Source organism: Pogoniulus pusillus, chromosome 22 (assembly GCF_015220805.1).
Source record: "Pogoniulus pusillus isolate bPogPus1 chromosome 22, bPogPus1.pri, whole genome shotgun sequence".
Taxonomy (NCBI): domain Eukaryota; kingdom Metazoa; phylum Chordata; class Aves; order Piciformes; family Lybiidae; genus Pogoniulus; species Pogoniulus pusillus.
Genome location: NC_087285.1, coordinates 8,480,993 through 8,502,009, shown reverse-complemented (window position 1 = coordinate 8,502,009; position 21,017 = coordinate 8,480,993). Strand labels below are relative to the sequence as shown.

At 39.5% G+C, this 21,017-nt stretch overlaps 1 protein-coding gene across 1 annotated transcript; it reads right to left on the bottom strand.

The window, feature by feature from the left end:
- Window positions 1–225: 225 nt before the first annotated feature.
- On the bottom strand, window positions 226–19,387 carry SPDL1 (spindle apparatus coiled-coil protein 1). The gene is made up of 13 exons (XM_064161623.1): window positions 19,205–19,387; window positions 17,779–17,826; window positions 15,829–16,004; window positions 13,569–13,745; window positions 13,065–13,259; window positions 12,651–12,800; window positions 11,884–11,982; window positions 10,934–11,044; window positions 8,712–8,852; window positions 6,561–6,670; window positions 5,331–5,518; window positions 4,064–4,418; window positions 226–1,024 (listed from the first exon to the last, which is right to left on the bottom strand). The coding sequence occupies exons 3-13, from the start codon at window positions 15,985–15,987 to the stop codon at window positions 874–876; spliced, it is 1,836 nt and encodes a 611-aa protein (XP_064017693.1). The 5' UTR covers window positions 15,988–16,004; window positions 17,779–17,826; window positions 19,205–19,387; the 3' UTR covers window positions 226–873.
- Between the last annotated feature and the right edge of the window lie 1,630 nt (window positions 19,388–21,017).

The window sequence follows — 21,017 nt, the reverse complement described above, 5'->3', positions numbered from 1 at the left end:
TCTAACTACCGAGTCTTGTTATTTACAAAGCAGCAACCCATTCAGTAGTTAACCGTAGTATGAGTCAAATTAAGTCATCTTACACTTCCACAAAGAAACTGAAAACAACAACAAAAATCATGGAACTAGCTTACCTGTTTTCCTCAGAATTATTCTGCATGAGATGTCATCAGACAGTTGGAGAAAATCAAGATGTCTCCAAATCACACACCACCACACAGCATATGCAACTTCTTAGCTTTTATTGAGTGGAATTTTTTTAGCAAAGCTTTCTACATAAAATAGTTCATCTCTCAATCAAAAAATGGACTACTTTGAATAAAAGCTTTGCCTGAAATGCAATACAGACTACATTTTAGAAAGGAAGAGAAATGAAAGTTCATTTTCATTAGTAGTATGAGAATTTGTCATTTCAAAAGAACACTATCCCAACAAGATGCATAAAAAAGTGATTGCAGAGGTGCACATGAACATCAGTCTGCACTACATTTTAGGGGAGAAAAGTATTAAGAATCGAGAATCCAAGAACTGAAAGAAATTCAGGAGGATGACTTAGTTGAGCTCTGCATCAAGACTGTCTAATCTGTCCTGCTCAGGGTTGACCCGTCTTATTGTATAATAGAACTTCTGTAACAAGTACATATGTAGAGACTCAATCAAGACTTAAGACAAGGCAACACTTCAGATGACATCACCGAAGAACTTAACCTGTAAGGTATCAGTAGTGCAACTCTCACTGATGTGATCATACTGTTCATAAAACAAGAGTTTCAAAGTTAGGAACCTGGACATTTATGTGTGACTTAAGTTGACTTGGTATTTCTTGCTGAAGCAGGACTCCCTAAGCCTCAGGTTCCTCCCAGAAACCTCATTTTATTGCTGAGCACACTGTGTTTCAGAAGTTGGCTTGGAAGATACATACAACGTTGTGTATTTTTTCTTTTCTGTTTTCTTCTCAGTCATGATTTTATTTTCTTTCTTTTCTTCTTCTTCTGTCGTTTCAAATCTGGATTCAGCTGTTAACCTACAGGCAAAGCAACCATTCTAAATATACATTTAGTTAATAAAAAAAAAAGGCTAGAGTAAGAGTTTTAAGCAAAATGAAAAAGCCATGGCATACAATATAATCCATATGCAAAGGCAGAGCAAGCAGTGCTGAAGAATGAGACTAACATAAATAATTTTTGTATCAGTCCTAATCACATTTCATCACTATAAGTATAGTCTTTTCCCATCCCTTGTCTGCTGAAGTGTTTGGCAAAGGATTGTGCCAATTGGTTGAGAACAGCCTTTGAAAAAACACATCAGTGACTGTGCTATGCACAAGGATCAATCCCACAAGAACACAACTCCAAGTGAAAAGCCCCAGCAACATTAACATCAAGTCAAGCACTTCCCTCTAAACCACAAAAAAAAAAAGGCAAGATACTGGGAATCAACCTAGTCCTGCACTACTACTACCTTTATCTTCATGTCTACCTGAAAAGCTCTCAGAAAACCACTATTTACAGACTCAAAATGACCACCTGACACCGTTTAATTCTGCCATAAATGGAAATAGGCATAGAATTGCCACACTGCTTTTGAAGAGCTACGTGGAAACCAGGATTAAGATATCAGTGCACAATCAGATATTTTAAGAATTACTTCAAGAACATGCAAATAGGTCCTAAAAACAAATGGATAGACTAGTGTTTACTCACCAAATCATCCACAATTGACTATTACACACAATTATCTCCAAATGCAAACAAGTTATGGAAAACAAAGCTCCAAATTAAACATCTCTTCACATACCAACGCAAACCCCTATGCGCAGTCTCACCATTTAAGTAATTCTCAATGACCTTGTGGATTTCCACCAGTCTCAAGAGCCCCAAGGGAGCAGCCCACAACAGCTCTCAGTGATAGTTTTCCCAAAACAAAGGCTGCTACCCAGCTGCTAGAGATTTGTTTGCAACATAGAGTGACAACTGAAAACAAGGACTACAAAAGGAGCTGTGACAAAAAACCTTTGGAGTAATTTAATCCCCCCTCCCTCCCCAGTCTATCTTTACACAGATATATCAAATAAACTATTCTTAACCATTGCATTCAACTTCCCCATTAGTTCCTATAAGGGCTGTCTCAAGAGAACTGAAGAGAAGTATGCTTTGCTGTGCACCTCCCCTAGGTCAGAAGCATTTGCTCCAACGCTTTGTACTAAGCCCACAACTGTAATTCTGATGGCTAACCAGCACCTTTTGTAACTTCACTTACAAAATTCATCCCCATCTGGAACATTATATTTTACTTGAAGGTGGGACACTGACAATTATCCACATGCACATGACAATTATTTTTCCTCCCCCAAAACTCCTCATTTTAAGGTTCACATTCCTGGTGAAATTGCTTTTTTTTTCATGCATTTGCATTTAGCTGTACTCCTACATAGGATTTGGCCATTTCCATCACAAAACACTCCAGAGATTCTTTCAGTGTTTGGAAATCCATCCTTTCCCATGTTTTTCATTAATTCCTCTTTGAAAATAAATTTTAAGAGAGCAGGGTCAAGTGCACCCTCAATATTGTTTTACACATTAATAATTGCACATTTAGTAGTTTCATCTCACATTTTTGTTGCATTGGAGGTTTTTCAAATTACCTGTTTCTGCTTTGTTTCTTATTTGCAGTGGATGAAAGATTAGGATCTTCCCTCTTGACTATAAATTCATCTTCCTTTTCCACTTCTTCTACTCACTATACTTTCAAACATCAGTTCCAGAACACCATTTCCTCTCCTTATCCCCTCCCTAGCAGGTTTACTCCTCTAGTTCCCATAGGCTGTCTCCAACACCTTCCTGTCAACATACACCAGATCTTGCTTTCCAAAACATTACGAGAAAATCAGCTTCTCACAGCCAGGTTCCATGTTACCTGTTCCCACACGTGTACATAATACTGTCAAAAAACAATGCCATCACTAAATTATCAAATCTTTTCTCTCAACTTTCACCACCTATGCATGACCTCCCTGATGTCTCCTCCTTAGTAACAGCCCCTGCCTATTTTGACACAGGTACTTGAAGTTCTAGCTCTGCCATACTCTTTCCAGACTGTTTCAGAAGGCTGCACTGTTTGGTTTCTCTACATCTGCTGAATGCATCCAATGCTGCCTTGAATAATTGATCCAAGCGTCAAAATACTTATCTAGTCACTTCTGAATGCCAGTAGTTCTAGATATACTGTAGAGATTTTCAGGTGTTAGGTCTTCCTCCATCTCAGAGGCTGCTACCATTCTACATTCAATGAACTGGTTTCCCAGCGCTTTTTTTCACCCCCAACACATGTTCACAGAGACCATGGACACGAACAAAATACAAAGCATCAGCTAGAAAATAAAGATAAAATCAGCATTCCTTTTACCAAGGTGTTTTAAATTACTTTACCATCTATTAAGAAGTAACTTAAATTCTTAACCAAGAAGAAAAAGCTGATCTTTATTTAGCAGCTGTGTTTCTAGTTATCATGCATCCAGACTATGGCAGTCAGTTGTCTGACAACACAAACAGCACAATTCCTATTTCTATTATCTTGCACCATGCCAGTTCTGTAAATTCAATTCAAGTTAAGAACTGTTTAATCTAAAAAATCTACACCTGAAAGATGATGAAGGCTGAAAAGTAGTTGTGAAACTGAAGCATGATACCTACTGCTTTTGTTACTTGGACATGTAATACAGGTGTGTGGCAGTTTTGAAGGCACCAAGAAAGCAGTCCCATTTCTCAAGTTAGAGCAAACAGAGAAATTTGTCCTGCTAACTGCACAACTTAAACGTTTTCAAGTAATGGGCAATTTTTTTTCAAGATTGTTACAGTTTCAAGAGTCTTTTCCATTAGTCATCATTTTAGTCTTTCTAAAAGGTATTGAGAGGTTGAACGTAGGCAGCCGGAGCTGAGGAATTACACTGCATGCAATACTGAGGAAATAGATAAAGAAGTGGATAGCACAGTTCATGCAGCGAAAGAGAAGAGATGCAGGTCTGTGCTGATTGCCTTGACCAAAGACAGAAGCTGACACTGACCTGGAGGCAGCTGAAGTCAAGGAATTGTTTCCACTTCTGCCATATGAAGTAAAGCCATCTTCACTCTCATCTTTAATCTTGACTCTCTTTCTTTCTTTTTCATGTTCAGCTACTTTTTGCGTTGCTGGAAGAGCTACGTTAATTGGTGGTGCTTCAAGAGTGTGTTTTTTTGGAGAAGCATCATTTGGTTTCAAGTTCTTGAAAGTCATCTTTGTTTCTTCTTTGCTTGGCAATTGAGTGACAGAAGTGACAGAAGATTCTTTCTCTGAAGTATTTCTGCTGTCTAAGTACTCACAAGTAGTGTCCACAGGTATCTTCTCCCTCTTCTTTTTAATTCTAGTGCCTTTAGCTAATTCTAAGAAAAAAGGAATACACAAGTCAACCTGCAGTTAATTCGTCCACCAACATGTTCACAACAAATCTTAGAACATTTCACATGACTAAAGACCATAGAATAAATCTGAATAGATGACTTACATCCCTTAAAGTATTTCTCACTCATATAATCTGGTATCAAGTAAACATCCCAACACAACTTAACAAAAAAGAAGAAAGACTAAAATGTCTCTCCATCCCCTCTAGCTTTTAGCCAAGGCTTTTAATGAGAGTCTGAACTAGAGTAATATGCTCCATTATTTCATTTCCTTTTTTGAGGCTGCTGACAAAAAACTTCCACAGTAAGATTTTTAATTTCAGTCTTTTGGGCATGGTCAAGTTATGAAATGAATTCTGATTTGCCATTCATGTTCCTCCTCAATCTATAACTGCCTTGTTTCTGCACGGTCCCAGGTATCAGCCTTTTTTCAGGTGGACCTTTGTTGTCAAAATTTAATTCATATTAACCTGAGCTACTAAGCTGTTTTTCCTCTAGAAGCTCTGAACTTATAACAAAACTCCTGCCAGCTGCCTACATCCAGAAACCCAATGCTTCTCATCAGACATGCTGCTACTACTACAAAAAACATTTCCCAGGAATTTGTTCCCATCAGCTTGGCTATGGTTACCTACTCTATAAGGCCTCTGAACACTGCAATTTGTACTTTTTGTAGTCTTCTGAAATATCCTCAGTATACATATTGAAATAAGATCCTTGAGTAAGGTAGGGATTTGCTACTTCAGGTTTCAGAGCATGTTGCTATCAAAAAGACAGGCATTTAAATGCCAGTTTTCATCTGGTACTACCCCATGTCATCCTGCTAGAAGTAGTTCAAGTATTAAGTCTTAGGATCACCAGATCTTTTTTCTCTAATAGAACAACAGTATTTACCTTCAGGTTCATATTTCATCTTTAGTTCATCCAGCTTAACTCTCAGGTTCATATTCTCACTCTGACAAGCTTGCAAATGTCTCTCGTTTGTGAAGAGTTTCCTTTCAACTTCCAGGACCCTTTGGCTCTCATACAGAGCTTTCATCCTCTGCAAGGATAATTCATTTTTCAAGGTTTCGGTTTCCTTGCTGGGGTGGGAATAAAGTTATAGACAGTTTTGGTTTCTTCTAGGTTTTTGGTTGCATTTTTTTTTCAGTAACACATCAGATACATCAACCAAGCATTCAGCAACTTCACCTAACATTTGTACTTAGACACCAGCAGGAAGAGACTGTTCCAATACAATGCAAGTTTTCACTTGAACCTGCCGTGCAGCTGTGAGTTGAGCTTCCAGAGACAGAACGCACATGTGCACGTTTAACTGCTTTGAGCAGCACTCCCCAGCCCCAGCTCTCTATTTCACTGGCATTTTTCTCATCTGTAACTAAATGTAACCACTTCTACAACTGACAATGCAAGCTTTACACAAGAGTGTTGCTCTAAGCGACCAATACTAAAAGAATGTTAATACTCCGTGGCTCTGTTTCAGAGGCCATTAACTTCCACATCATAAGCACTCAATCACCATTAGTCAGCAATCCTAAGATACCTGGATCATGCCAGTTTCTCATCACAGCAACTACAGTGAGGAATTCCCACTGCCTGCCTTTCAAAGTATAAAACTTTCATCTGAGTGCTTAACAATGGCCCCGAGGCCAAACACTCTGGCCTTTCTAAATAACAGACAGATATTTTACTAGCTGAGAACTCAACTTAATAGTCCAATAAAACATTTCAAGTGTTACTATCTGTCTCTTTTCAGAAGACAAATAAATATATATGGCCTGTAGACTTTAAGAAGCTTCCTACAGGTCTTTAGTTTGTGCTGTGGTGTTTTTTTCCCTAAGTTCTCAATTATCTTCTATCTAGGAGTATTAACAACATGCCTGAAAGAAAGCAACAATAATATAAAATAGTTCTGCTGCTATGTTTTGCAGGACTAAACAATAAAACCAAACGACTCTCAGTTATATGATAGGATAGCCTATATAGGATGGTTCCACAGCATTAGAAAGTGAGACAAGAAGTGTAACTGCACATACATAAGAGAAAAGTGGAGAATAAAACCAAGTAGCTGAGAGATAACCAGACTACAACCAACTTCTAGGCCTCAGACTGTGAAATACTTACTTAGAGTTGTCAAGTTTAATTTGCAGTAAATCTGCATAGTAACCATCTCCAGACTCTCCTCCTTTTGAGCCACTGCTGGCTTTGGATTCTTCCATATTCTCATATAAACTCTGACAACAAAAAGTGAAATGTCAGGATGTCAAAGAGTGACCTTTCAGAAGTACATTAGCTTAGTGCTTCGGTGCCATTTGCTGTGCATTTCTATGGAGAGGCCTCATTACAGAGACATTTCAACACCAAAAGAGAACTTGGCTGCTCTGAGTACTTCCTCATTTGTTACAAATGTCAAACGGCACTGAAATTGACAGTTCTCTCAGTCACTCAAAGGAAAAAAAATTAAAAAGCCAAGTTCTCAACTCCAGAAGATTTTCTAAGAGCTCTGCAGACCACTTATCCTCCTTTTAACAGGGAATTTGTTCCACCATTTAATTGCAGGCTTCAGCAGCTAAGCCCCAAAGGAGCACAAATTAACTCAACAGCCAAAATCCTAAAGATCAGTTACATTCTTTAGACGAGAAAGGTGGTTCATAGTAAACCATGTCATAAATGCAACAGACTTCATATGAAATATATCATTACCAGGTGACATTTGGAGGTGGGCTGTTAGTGTGTTTTTTAATGAACAAATAGTACCCATGAAATTCAGTGCCAGAGAACTTACAGGCTGCTGTCAGTAAGTGACAAGTTCTTCTGATAGGTATTTGAATCCATCATTTTATTTCCTCACTTTTTTAGGCACAGAGACAAAAATAAATGCTCATCAAGCTTATACATGACAAGAGTGGCAAAGCAATCAAACTGTCTCACTTGGTAAAATGGGTTAAGACTAGCTTTATGTCACTTGGGTTACATGCAGAACAGAGGACACTAGTGGGGAAAGCAAAATCCTAATGCATGGGCTAATACATGTGAGCTCACATTCCAGAGCTGTGATAAGACAGAACCAAATCAGTCCCTAAGTGAGAAAGGCTACAGTTGTTCACCATGTATACCCACAAACATTACAGCAGTACATAAAGGTTTTCTCATGCATTTCCCACCTTCTACAATCTGGACAAGATGCTGTCTGGTTGCATAACAGAACTGAAGAAACTGCTTTACAAGGCTGATTAAGCAATTATGCTGGTTTGAGGCTAATTGGAATATTTTAATGAGAAAAAATAGATTGTAGGCTGTGACAAGAAAACAACGGTGATGTCTACTTCACTCACAGGTTTGCTGAGTTGCATAAAAGCAAGGACACAAACACAGATAAGACAGAGTATCTGTCAGAGGCAGCATCTGTGTTTTCTCCCTGGGCTTTTGCTGCTCTGCCTAAATTTGTGTAAACCAATTAATCATTTTGCTTCTAATCCCCCTTGCCAATCCTCCCAGCTCACTTTGCACTTAACACAGACTCTGGGATAAGAGTGGAAAGAAGGTGGAAGGGTGGTTGGGAGCTCATCTTAGGAACTATGATTTCTGAGAGGGCTATTGTGTTTCTGTATTACTTTTAACTTGTCTGTTTCTATATCTAGCTGTATATATTTGTAGTACAGTGTAAATACCTACTTGTAGCTTGTGCTAAGCTGTAAATATAACTTCATTCCTTAGCTTCCTGACAACTGAGTCTAGTCCAGGTGATTTTAGCAATAGTGGGGGGACACGTAACTCCCCAACCAGCACAGCAATGCACTTTTTCTAGGAAGAGCATGCCTACTTCAACTGCTAAGTTAAAGCACATTAAAGGACTAAATATTCAATGAATACAATATAGCTGACAGACAAAAACCCAACACAGCTTATGTGCAAAAGTAAAAATACGAAATGGCTATGTCTTCAAAAAGAAAATACCCCTAACAAACAAAACCCCCAACCCATCAGATGGCCTAGCTCAGTGAACTTTAACCAAGTAACTGAATTTAAACACTATGGGTGACTTGGAAGATGCTACGCTCAGGAACCCAGATAGTATCCCCAAACTGAGGATTAGTTGGTTTAGAATTTTCTGCTTCTGTGAACTTCATGTTCTCTAGCTGTAAAATGGTACTTTGATCACATAAATATATGAGTAGCCTTTGGATCCTTCTTCAAACCTGACTTAAGGTATTCTTCACACTTCTTGTGTTCCAGTTTCTTGTTATAACATCGACTTAGTGACGGATCACATACCTTAAATTTTTCTAGCTGCCTCACTTTGATAAGAAGATCTTCTACCTCACCATTCTTTTGCTCTAACATTGACTGTAAGCGTTCCAGCTGCTCAAACTCTGCCTGTGAGCCTTTCATTTGTAATAGTGTAGCCATCTGCAGCTGGAAAAAAAAGGACAAAAGAACTTAACTTTACAACAGAAACTAGGTTAAGTGAATGTCAGTATCTTACCCAGAACAGTTTGGGTACTCTAACTGTAACTCTAATCCTGAATACAGAAGCTCACTGGAAGCTTACACTCAATCTTCAATACAACCTTCACAATTATCAATGCAGCTTTAGGCCAGTTGAAAATTTACTGAACAGAGCAGTCATAAAGTCTCCCTTTTCTCTGTATAAAGAACATACATACTGTCAAGGACACACACAACATCATCATTTCACAGTCAACATAAACACCAAGTCAGCTAGAACAAAACTACAGTCCAGGTTTGTTTATCAGAGCTAAGCTACATTCTACTAACAACTTCTCCATCATGTGAAAAAAGCTCTTTAGCTCATCAAAAATTTCATTGCAGAACTGCATGATCAAATGAAGCAAATCAAAGCAGTGATTAAAAGAGAAAGCATGAGAGAAGCATTTACCAAACTACATCTCCTACACCAGGTAAAGGATATTGATGATCCTGTACCCAAACTACAGCTAAAAAAGATTCAATCACCTCCTCCTCACAGCTTTTACGAGACATGAGAGGCAAAGTTTTACCCCCCCACCTGGCTGACTAAAGCTATCCTTACATTTCCAAAGCACGTAGGCACCTAACCCTTTCCCCTTCTTTTCACTGAAAAGCTCACTTGTCAGAACTGCAAACTGCAGTTGTTCTATACAAAAACAAAGAACAGAAATTTTAACAAACTGGAAGGGATACTGTGGCAAATACACCAGACATGGTAAAACTTCCACATGAGCCCTCTTTATATTGTTCTCAGGAGTCACTAGATAATACCATATGCAGACACTATGACAATTTACTTGGACCAAATTACCTGCACTGTGCAAACTGGCTGCTGAAGACAGACATCAGTTAACTACAGATTGAGCTTCCACACACAGCACCACAGTGCAACACAGAGCAAAGGTGATCTAAGATGGCAGTCAAATCAAAACAGTAGCCATAATAAGCTATCTCCAATATAAATATTAGAAGATATTTTTGGGATAATGATTACAAGTTGAAATTGCAAAGAAAAACATTGAATAGCAGAAAAGGGATACCAATCTATCTCAGCTCTTGGTGAGAATCTTCACTGTCAGAAGGAATGTTTCTTATTCTCTTCAGTTGGACTGGATTACCCTCACATTTTACTTCCTCAAATCTTTAGCACTCAAGGTCAGATTCCAGTAAAAGAATTTGTTTTCTTCATCCTGTCCTTTAGTGAAGTTGTTGCAATTATTTCCAACCTACTGCTCCACCAAAGCTAGGTGACACAAAGCTTTATATTCACTGATATTCATTATCATCACTCCTGATGTGCAAGCACTATTTTGAAGAAGTATAATCAAGTATGACAAACGAAAGGATCCTCTCTTGTACTGGAAATCAGAAGACCAACATGAAAATTGCTGGCAGTTTGGCGGTATCCTTTTAAAACTGTCTTCTAAATGACCTCCCTTAACTACTTCTCAACAGCACTAACCAACACGCTCCCATCCTATAGAAGTACAGTCTAAATGAAGTAGTTATGACATAATTTATTCTTGCATTTAAAGTTATGGCAAAAAACAAAACATATGGACAAGCATTAAAAAAAAAAGACAGAGGGAGAACTCCAACGTGGTCAGAGGATTACATACATGCCTGCCTGTTACGTTCATTCTTGACAACCACAGTTGAAGCAGAGAAAAATGATTCATGGGGTACAAGAATGACGCCAATAAGAAAAAGCAATTGTAAAGACAGTCATTGCTAGGTGTTTTGCTAGGTGCTTTGTTTTACTTTTATCCATTTAACAGCTATTGACAAAGGAACCACAATGTCTTCAGTATGACTTTAGAGTTCTAACAACAATAGAAAAATTCTGCTGTTCCACAGAAGTCAAGTAGCACCATGACACCTCATTTCTTTTTCTCCCATTTCCTTACCCCCTGACTACTGTAGCATAATTAAAGATAACCAATTCCCTAGCCTGTGTATTTATCAAACCCCAGGGAAACGCTGGAGTATTACAGTAATGATCATACCTTCATTCTTTGCAATTGTTCTCTGGTGAATGCATGCTGCTTTTGTAGGGACTGATATTTTATTTTCACACTGATCAGCTGTCGTTCCATTTCTGCCCTACGGTCCTCCACCTATAGAACATTGTTAACAATCATTACAATGAACATTACAACACTTGCTGGCACTTGGATGACAAGTTAGACAAGGAGATGTTTCCTATCAAATTGTGTTGGTTCTGCAAATACTGCTTCTTCACCAACAGTACTTGAAAACATGCACTGTTGTTACTAACTTGAGATAAAGGGGAGTACAGCTGAAGACCAATCAGTGAAGAACAAAAGATTTATCATTTGACATCAGAACAAAGCAACATTTCACATGCTCCAGTGTTGCTGTGGACAGTTTTGTCCATCAGCATCAGAACAAATAGTTTTAAAATCTAACAACTGTGTACCCATTGAATCCACTCCTTGAGTGTTATCAGAAAACAAAATAACTTCCTATGCATTTATCATCAGCTGAACTCCTACTCAAAAACTAATTCAGACACCCTCCCACATACTCAAAACACCCAGCCATTCCCAGCATGTTTTTAAAAAGACAGCATTTTATCAGCATCCTCTAGTATTTTACATGCTATCTTCTGCATTAACAGCTGCTCAGCAGCTGAGCAAAAGTACTTAGAGCTAAGAGCTGCAGAACTGTCTTGAACCCTTAGTATTCTATCCTGATGGTTGGCCAACTTTAAGTGATTCCATTAAGTTTACTAACTCCTCAACTTCACAGTGCACACAAATTTTCCACAGGTCATTTCCTAAGCAATTCAACAGTGAAGTAGCATTTGAGGAACAGTAAGATCAGATACAGATACCCTCATGTTTTCAAAGCAATATAAAAAAAATAACCATCCCAAACTTCTCAAGTACTTCTCTGCTCTTTATATTCTCAGGTATGTGTGCCATAACTGTACCTCAGCAAAGAGAGAATTGCCTTTTCTTGTGGGGTCCAAAGACTGCTGGACTGCATGATCCAGCTGAACTTTAAGATCCTGATTAGCTTCACGTGCTTTCTAGATTAAAGCAAAGAGGATGTTAGTCATTTAAGCATCTGATGCGCCACATACATGAATTTAATCAGACAGTTTTACCTCATTCACTTCCTATGCCTTTAGCACAGATTACATTGTGCTGCAGTACTTAACTGCACATACAGCTGCACTCAGTAAGAGGCAATCAATTCCGTTTCATTAACAGGCTTGGGATTCCACTTGCTTTTCAGGACAAGAATATATTAAAACTCTAGAGGAAACCTCTGATGTTTATCAGTTGGATTAACAACACTGAGACTGGTAGCCCTGCTGTGGAATTTAGCTACAAATTCTACACTCCCCAGTACAAAAATTTTCCAAAGTGCTCAGTAGGAGCTGGAAATAAAAGTGAGAATTTTAACAGGACAGTCTCACAGGTCACTGCTACACGGCAGAACACTGCAATGCTAAGGGTCTCCATACAAAATACCGAATTCTTCCATAGAAGAACGCCAATACAGAGCGCATTTAGCAACAGGTGGCACCCAACATGACCAGCCAGGCTAGGGTTTTGTCCCCCGCCTTTTCATTCTCCCTTGCTCCTCACATCTCCTTTCTCAAAAGTCCTTCCATGTCACTGCCAAGTGAGCACCACAACTCATGGAAATTCAGGGATTACGAATCACTGTTGAATAACATGAAGAGAATACCTCCAGCGCATTATAGTAAAAAACAACTTCTTTCTCCCTCTCTTCTTTTTCTCCCTGCAGGCGCTCCAGCTGATTACGTAAATTACTGTTCATGAGTTCTAGTTGCTCTTTACTGTACTGCAGCTCATTCACCTTTTCTTCAGCACTGGCCTAAACAAAAAAAAAGGAAATTAAGAACAAAGCAAATTTACAAACCAATCTGAAGTAAAGTAGGCCAAACAGGTTTTTAGCAGTAACCACTTCTAATACAAAATATTAGCTCAAAGATGTATTGGTATCATTATAATATGCACAGGAAAAACAATTTCCATCTGAATAGTAAGTCAAATGCAGCAATCATCACAAGCATTGAAAACTGAAGTGAGCATAACCACACAATTTTCTTTTCAACTACTGTAAGGAGCAGTGACATACCTTTGCACTTTCTAGCTCAGTGAGCTCTATCTGAAGATTGAGCATTTCTGAAGACATGGTCTCATGTACACGTTCAGACATCATATGGAGTTCTTCTGATTTGGCAGCAATTATTTCCTTCTGGTGATCCACTTTGTGTCTCAGCTGTTTCTCCGAGAGTCGGGTTTCATCTAGTTCTGCTTTCAGGTTCTCCAACTTAAAGACAGTTGGCAACTAAGTAATATCATTTTATAATAAATTCTTGATCAACACAATACTTCTGTTTCTAACATTTTTGACATCTAACAGAGATGTCTTAAAAATACAACTCATGAGTAAACTTCCAGAACTTCGAAATTTAATGTAATCCACAATGTAACTATGCAGATGTTTGTTAAATACCAGCCAAATAAGCTCCTACACATTGCAACTACTCATTAGGGCTTTGGTCTCAAAGTGCAATTGAAATCACATACTACATAAAATGCTATCAGCAATCTTTTAGTTGTATATTACTTGTCAAACCTTGTTTTTAAGGTCACTGATTTCTTGTCCATAGACTCTGGCAAGCTGTTCTTTCTGATTATCCAGTTGCAAGTTTTGCTGTTGCTTAAGGCAGTCGCACTCAAAACTCAAGCTTTCCAGCATGCGATTCTTGAGTTCGATTTCTCTCTGAAGGGAGTATTTCTCCTGTTCAAATGTCTGAAAGAAATAACATACTAATAAATCTAGATGCAATGTTGTTAAGTGCTTGGAGAATGAGCTACACACAGGCTCAGAACCAAGAACCTAAATGCCTAAAGCTTGTAATTCATTCAACCTTTTGTTCAAGTCCCAGTCAGAGAACTGTCATACTTGTGATGAAAAAAAACACGAAAAGAAGAGAAAAGAAAAATGCAAAACCACACCATGAAAACTGCTCTGAAACTTCCTAACTTTTTTTGGTTGTATAATATTCCCTTCTTCACAGAAATCCATTTCTTTGCACTCAGCATGAAAGGTGTGAGCATCTTTTCTGCAAGTGGAACAAAAAAAATGCAGTGAGAGGTCACATCTCTCCTACCATCACAGAACCTGATTTTGTTAAAAACTGATACAGGCCATCAAGTGCTCACAGAATAGCAAGGTTCTATGCTTGGTAAAGACATGTTAATTGTCTACCGCTCTGTAGTAAACATCAGCCACACTTCCAGATTGATCAATGACTTCTTTATCAGCTTCCCTCTATGCCTGGTTATTTGTTTGCTAATTGTAAGGGCCGTTTCATTTCACTTATCCATTTCGGCAGCAATTAAGGAGAAGAACAAACATAAAAGGAGTCCTGAAAGCAGAAAACAAATTCCCAAACCAAATCAAGATAAAGATGTAGGATTTTTATTTTACTAAAACAATTCTAAGAGCACAAACAGAATTTTAAGAAAGGAATATAATGTAACTAACAGCTGTTGTGTAGCTAGACACCAGCTTAGGCACTCTGCAGCCTAGACACCAGCTTATCAAGGACAGATTTAGCCCTCAAACAGGACAAGCGTTTTAAAACAAAGATAGAGCACAGAAAACATTTGGCAGCACACTGGACAGACCCAAGAAAGGCAAAAACACTTCATGCTATGTCCATGAAGACCTTTGCAGAAGCATGCACAGGCTTTTATGAAAGACTCTTGCGCCTGCCATTACACCTTACACTCATGTTTATGGTGATTGCCTTGGCTCTCAAATTCCAAAGCTCTAAGGACCTGTTAGATAACACTTCCCACACAAGAGGTTTTTCTACTTCATGAAAGCACACAAATCCTTCTCTCTCTCCTTGGCATCTGCCCAGTTACTAATTGAGCTGGTTCACACAAGCTTAGCTCATAACTTTGTGCCAGCCTCTAACATGGGATTACAATTTATGAGTGCAGCTCCACAACACAGTATCTACCATCTCAGCTTGTCTGCAGGGAAGGATGATCCTGCCCTGCGTACCTTAGCACTTGTGCTTTCCATAAGCTTAACAATAGCAAACTGATCAAAGTAAGCTAATCAGTTTCATGCAGAATAGCAAGGTGCTACAACTCTCCAGCCCGTAAAAAAACTACAACAAAACCCCAAACATGTTAACTTCATCACAAGAGAACGGATGGATGCACAGCCAGAAACAGAGTGCATAAAGAGAAATGATCTATTTGAAGCATGGGCTAGCAAAACTAAAGTGTTTGCGAGAAGTGAAAGATATTCCCCTCACAGAAATTCTCTTGTACAATTACTAAAGAAAGTGCTTTACTCAATAAACCCTCTGTATTTCAGCACTACACTACTCTGTTTTCTGAGCTGTAAATAAACAGACTAAAAAAAACTCAGAATCCCTTGATATTTAGAAAATTCAAGAACTTGAATATAGAGAAAAATCAGTTTCACAGCTGCTGCTAGTGGTCTTTTTGCAACTTTAATTGATAAAGCCTGCAGGGAAAGTGTAACATACACAAACATACTCAAAACACAGAACATACACATACCCCAAGCACATGCTCTAGAACCAATTTACTTTAGCACTCAGTATTATTTTTACATTAAAGGCCATTAATCATACATGGTACCAAATGCTTAATAATTGGCTATGAAACGCTGTCATAGTTAAATACATGTTCAATATCTAAAAGCAGAGATAAAAAGCCCCCTTCTAGAAATGCTTAAACTAAAAAGGTTATTAAGATTACTTCAGACTTTAATAGGAAAAGGAAAGATCTGTGACATACAAAACACAGTTAATCCAGTGCTATTTCTACAAAGTTTAAAACATCACCTCGGTCTTCTCAGTCAATTCATGGCGTACTTGATCCAACTGCTTCTGAACTTCAGTTTGGGACTCCAGTAAATGCAAGCCATATTGTGCTGCCTTTCTTCGCTCATTCTCTGCTTCCTTGAGTTGCTGTCTGAGACTTGAAATGGTCTCTGTCTCCATTTTTCTTCCTTGGGTTACTTCATCAATGCAAACACAAAATGATCCCAAAAATGTATTATGCTGTTACAGTTCTATATCTGAAACAAGTTATTGGCTTTCCTTTCTTAATTGAGATGCAAGGATATACTCTTCCATTAACACAAGACCAAAAAGAAAAGATAGCTGACAAACAAAAACACTCCTGTGGACAGTAAAACAGCAGCTATTTCTCTGTAAATTTGGTTTACATACTATTACTGACTCTGTTTACAAGTATGCAGCAAAACAACTCCTGTGTGCTCAGCCTTGTTTAGTAGAGCATTAGAACTGGAGTTACTCTTGCCACATACAAGAGAAAGCTGGGAAATAACATTATACAAATACCTTCATGCATATGGCTGACAACCTCTTCTGTGGTAATGCCACATGAAGTACAGCGTTTCTTGTGCACATAAATAACACTCAAGATTCATGTAGGCAGCTGTATTAGCAGGATAGTTCACTCCTAATAGCATTATATGGGATGTAAAAGCAGATAAAAAGGTAGTCAAAGGGAAACATCAGAAATAGAAACCCTGTTAAAAATACAGGCTATTTTAACACAGGAACTTTTCAGTACTCAATGGAGTCTTTTATGACTGTTTTCAACTTAAGTTTTAAGTTGCATCAAGCAAACTATGTTAGTAACATTCTTTCACATGCAGAAAGTTCATCCATTTCTATCTTTGTATTGTAACAGAAGACAAAAACAAAAGTGAACTGTACAGCAAGTTAGTCATAGTAAAGCCAAAGTATTTTAAAAAGTAAAATTCAGGTCAAATTAACACCATAAGCTTCTATGATTGCTTGCTCCAAATCTACTAAATCAGCACACGACAGAAAAATCCTATTAAGACACAAAATGCTAAGCAACCTGGGCTGTTTAACAGCATAAGCCAGGAGTTCTCTTAGCAAGTATGCAGAAGTAATTACATACAAAGAAAAAAGTAGTTGACTGATGATCAGAGTTGATAATTTTTATGTAATTTCATTATTAGTGCAATTCTGCACTGAGTATCTTATTCTGTGCTTTTTCTTTTTACATAAGCAACTCAGTTGCCATTTCTTTATGGCACTTACATTACTATTATCTTAGCAAGGTGCTGGTCTTTGTCAAAACCATATTTCACAGCTCAGTCCAGAAGAATTTATATTTAGCAGTCACTATTGTGTCCTACAGGCTTCACTTTTTTTTAAAATCTTTTACTTAGCCTGGGTAGCTCCTAGTCAAGTAACTAGCACCTCCTAAAGGAAAAACTAAATAATTTTAACACTCAGAAGTACATCATGCCAAAACTGTGCTTATTTTTTCCCAGAGGCACAAGACAGGAATTATCAGATTCTGGGGTTTGTGTTTCTCATCACTTGCTCTTATTCAAAAGGCAAAATATACAAAAAGGCTTTGTCCAGCCAGGCCCATAAACTTCAGTTCTTCACATCTAACTATTGCAATCCTTGGAATACTAGTTTTGTACATCTTAAGCTAAAATAACCCAGTGAAGGTCAGGAATTTTAGGTATTTATATATATGAAACACCAATATTAATAATACCAAGACAATTTACTAATGAGATAGTCAAGGTGTAGCAATACAAGCATATAGGCAACCATTCCTGACATACATTTGCATTAGGTAGATTAACTAATCTTTATTCTTCACAAAGAGAATTTTAAAGCTAACTCTAATTGCTGATCAAGCAGTGGAGAAACAACACAGACACCTGATTGCTCCTAGCTCGCTCAATTTAAATTTCAGTAACATTTTTAACTCACCTTCAGAAGTCCATTTAAATCTTTCTTGACCTTATATCTGTACTCCACCTTCAGAAGAAAAAAAAGAACAAAACAAAAAGAAGCAACAGTTGTCTAGCCAGGATGAGTTCAAGCTGCCTTTATAGCACCGTCCTCCATAGCAGTCCTCTTCTGAAAAGGCTTAAGGGCTGTGGCAGTCTCATGAAAATGCAGATCACAGGCTCAAACCCCACAGAAATGCAAATCTTATTGAAATCTCAGCTGAGGCATCTGTCAGAGAGTTTTCAAACAGCCAGATCACACAACGTTGCTAAAAGATAGATGCTCTGCAGCTGGCCTCTGAGGAAAGCAAACAGGCTACACACACGCAGGGTCACCTCCTAGCACATAGATAATCTTTTAAGAGTTGTCTGGGGACTTTTGTTTTACTCCCTCCTTCTCCTTCAATCCGTCGTGTGTAAAAGTGGAAGAGAGCACACAAAAGATCTTGGAGGTCTCCATAAATCATTTATGGGGCAACATTAAAAAACACCACAACAAGAAGAGCATAGGCTTTTCATTCATTTCACAGGTGAAGTATGGGGAAGAGAAATACCTTCCCCATTCGGTCATACCTTGTCGACACTTAGGGAAAGTGGCAAGTAAGCCTGTCAGTACAGAGGCATCTACACCTTCCCATTGTCAATTTTGGGTAGGTTAATCAGACTAAGCCAGGTAACTTTGTTGACATGGCTGTATTGTTATATATGCAAGTAACTGCTTGTAGTAGAACAGCGCACATCAACTACATTGAAAACAATGTTTTAAGCTAAATTAACCAGATAATTAGGTGAGCAGGTCAAAAGGAAAATGGCAGAAATCTGTCTCTGTTTATTCTACCAGATGTCACAAGACAGTGACTTGCTTTTGGCTAATCATTTTATGACATTCAGTACTGAGAGCTCCAAACCTTGATTAGTCTTGATTGAATTATACCTGGATAAAAATAATAGGGTCAGAGAAGGCACTCTCCTGACAGCTGAACCTTCTTCTTCCACTCTTTACCTGTTCATTTAGTTCAGGTGATATTTCCACGGGCAATACATTGTTATCTTTTCAGAACGACTCCCACCGTTTTCTGACGGTTCATGCAATTTGAAAGACAGTTTCTCAATACCCTTTCGCCAGATGTACTCCTTTGAATTCCACTTAAGTCATACAGACCTTAATTTCTTAACCTACCAAGCTGCACATTGCGGCTAAAATATTTCCAGGACTAACCACGTTGCACAACACACAATCTTAGGTGAAAAAGTATTACAGAGAAAATAAAGCTAGACAGACTACAGTCTGATCTCCCCCAACACGTTAGAGACAAAGACTTATAGCCGGATGCTACAGGAAGAGGCACACAATAACCGAACGGCCTCAGAGGGCAGAAGCTGCCCAGTTCCCCACCCCCGTTCACCTGACGCAGCATCTCCAGGCGCCGCAGCAAAGCAAACGTCTTTACCACGGGGAGACACAGGGAAAGGCACCGGCAGCGCGGCCCTGGCGAGGACTAGGGGACTCCAGGCACGAGGGAGGAGAACCGGCAGTTATCCTTCCGCCTCTGCAAGCCCCTCCGCTCCCCAGCCGCGCCACGGGAAGCACTTACTCTGCCCGCGCCCCGGCACCGCAACAGCCGCCCCGCGCTGGCGCCGCTCCCGCCGTTTAAACTCGGCTCCCTGCCGCCGCCGCCAGTCTCGCGAGAGCCGCTGCCGCCACACGCCCGCTGCCTTCCGCCCCGCCCCAGCGCTACCGAGCGGGGCCGGCGGGAGGTGGTGTTCTCTTGTGCTGCGGGCCCGCAGCGCCGGGCGGCCGTGTAGCGGCAAGCAGCTCCTTTAGGCCTGGTAGGGCGTGGCTGTGCAGGTGGTGACAGCTCAGACCCTACCGGGAGCTTTCCGAAAAGGCGGGACGGGCACTGAACTGCCGTCTTTGCTCCGGTGCCGTTCCTATACCTAGGCCGTGTGATTGGCTTCAGAGCCACGGGCAGCGTACTCCTTTCCCGAGAAGAGCGGCCCGAGTGAGGCGGCTAAAGCGTGCCGAGTGCTGTGTGTTCTGTAGAAACCCCGCGGAGCAGGCGGGCAGCCAGCGCCTCCCAGACAGCATTCTCGGGGAGAGCGTGTGCTTGTCACAGAACACCACCAAGACCTGACTTAGCCCACTCTGCACTTCCCTTACCAAGCAGATCGCCCTTCTTCAGCAGACGCGGCTGAGGGCATGTCAGCCTTCTTAAACGCCTCCTTCATGATTCCATGGAGCTTGCTGCCCGAATTTCCAAGAGCTGCAGGGCAAGCCGAAACGCTCATAGCATAGCTGTCTAGCATCGGCACCTAATTCCCTCTTTATTCCTGAGCTGCTTGTAGTTTCCACTCCATGCAGCACGCAGGAGAACCAGGAAGGGACTTCATGGTATTACACTGTCCAGAACATAGATTCCCCACGACAGTGAAGATCTGAATAATACCCACAGAGAACAACAGAATGACAGAGTGGTCTGGGTTGAAAGGGACCCCCAGAGGTTATCCAGTCCAGTCCTCTCATCAGCTGGAGGCTTTCGCCATGCAGTTCTGGTGGCTGAGAATCCAGGTACCTTTGTCTATGTACCCATTTTGTCTGCTCCAAAAGAAAACGAGCAATTTTTACCTCCTAAGCAATCGTAATATTTTGATTTTGTTCTACAATTTCATTTATGTTGTTCAACTTTCTCTAACTACTTAAGTGAGTGTGGAAGGTTTGTTTTCACATTTAAGCTGACACACCTAACAAAAGCCACACAGAAAAGCAAATTCTGCCTTTTAAGAGACATGCTTCAAGAAACACAGAGTTAAATTCAAGCAACAGGCTGTAAGTAGGTGCAAGGCTAAAAATACTACTTTGAGCAACCAGATCAGAAGTAGAAGTCTTATGATAAAAGGAGCTTGGAAAATAAGCACATACTATAGAATTCTACAGACAACGGTACTACTACGTTTCTGTCAAAATGTGAGTCAGGTGAAATGGGATTAAAAATTAAATACAGGATGTTCTAGATGGCAAGAATGCCAGGTTGATTAAAACAGGGACAGGCAACGAGAATCCTGTTCTAATCCTGATTCTGCTGCGTTCAGAGTGTGATTAACCATTCCAAATAACCACAACTAAACCCCCTTGTTTTAAAACAAGGATAACAGTGGCTTAATTAACAAATGCATGTAACTCTCTTGATGGTTAATTGAGTACATCTTGGAAAATATAAA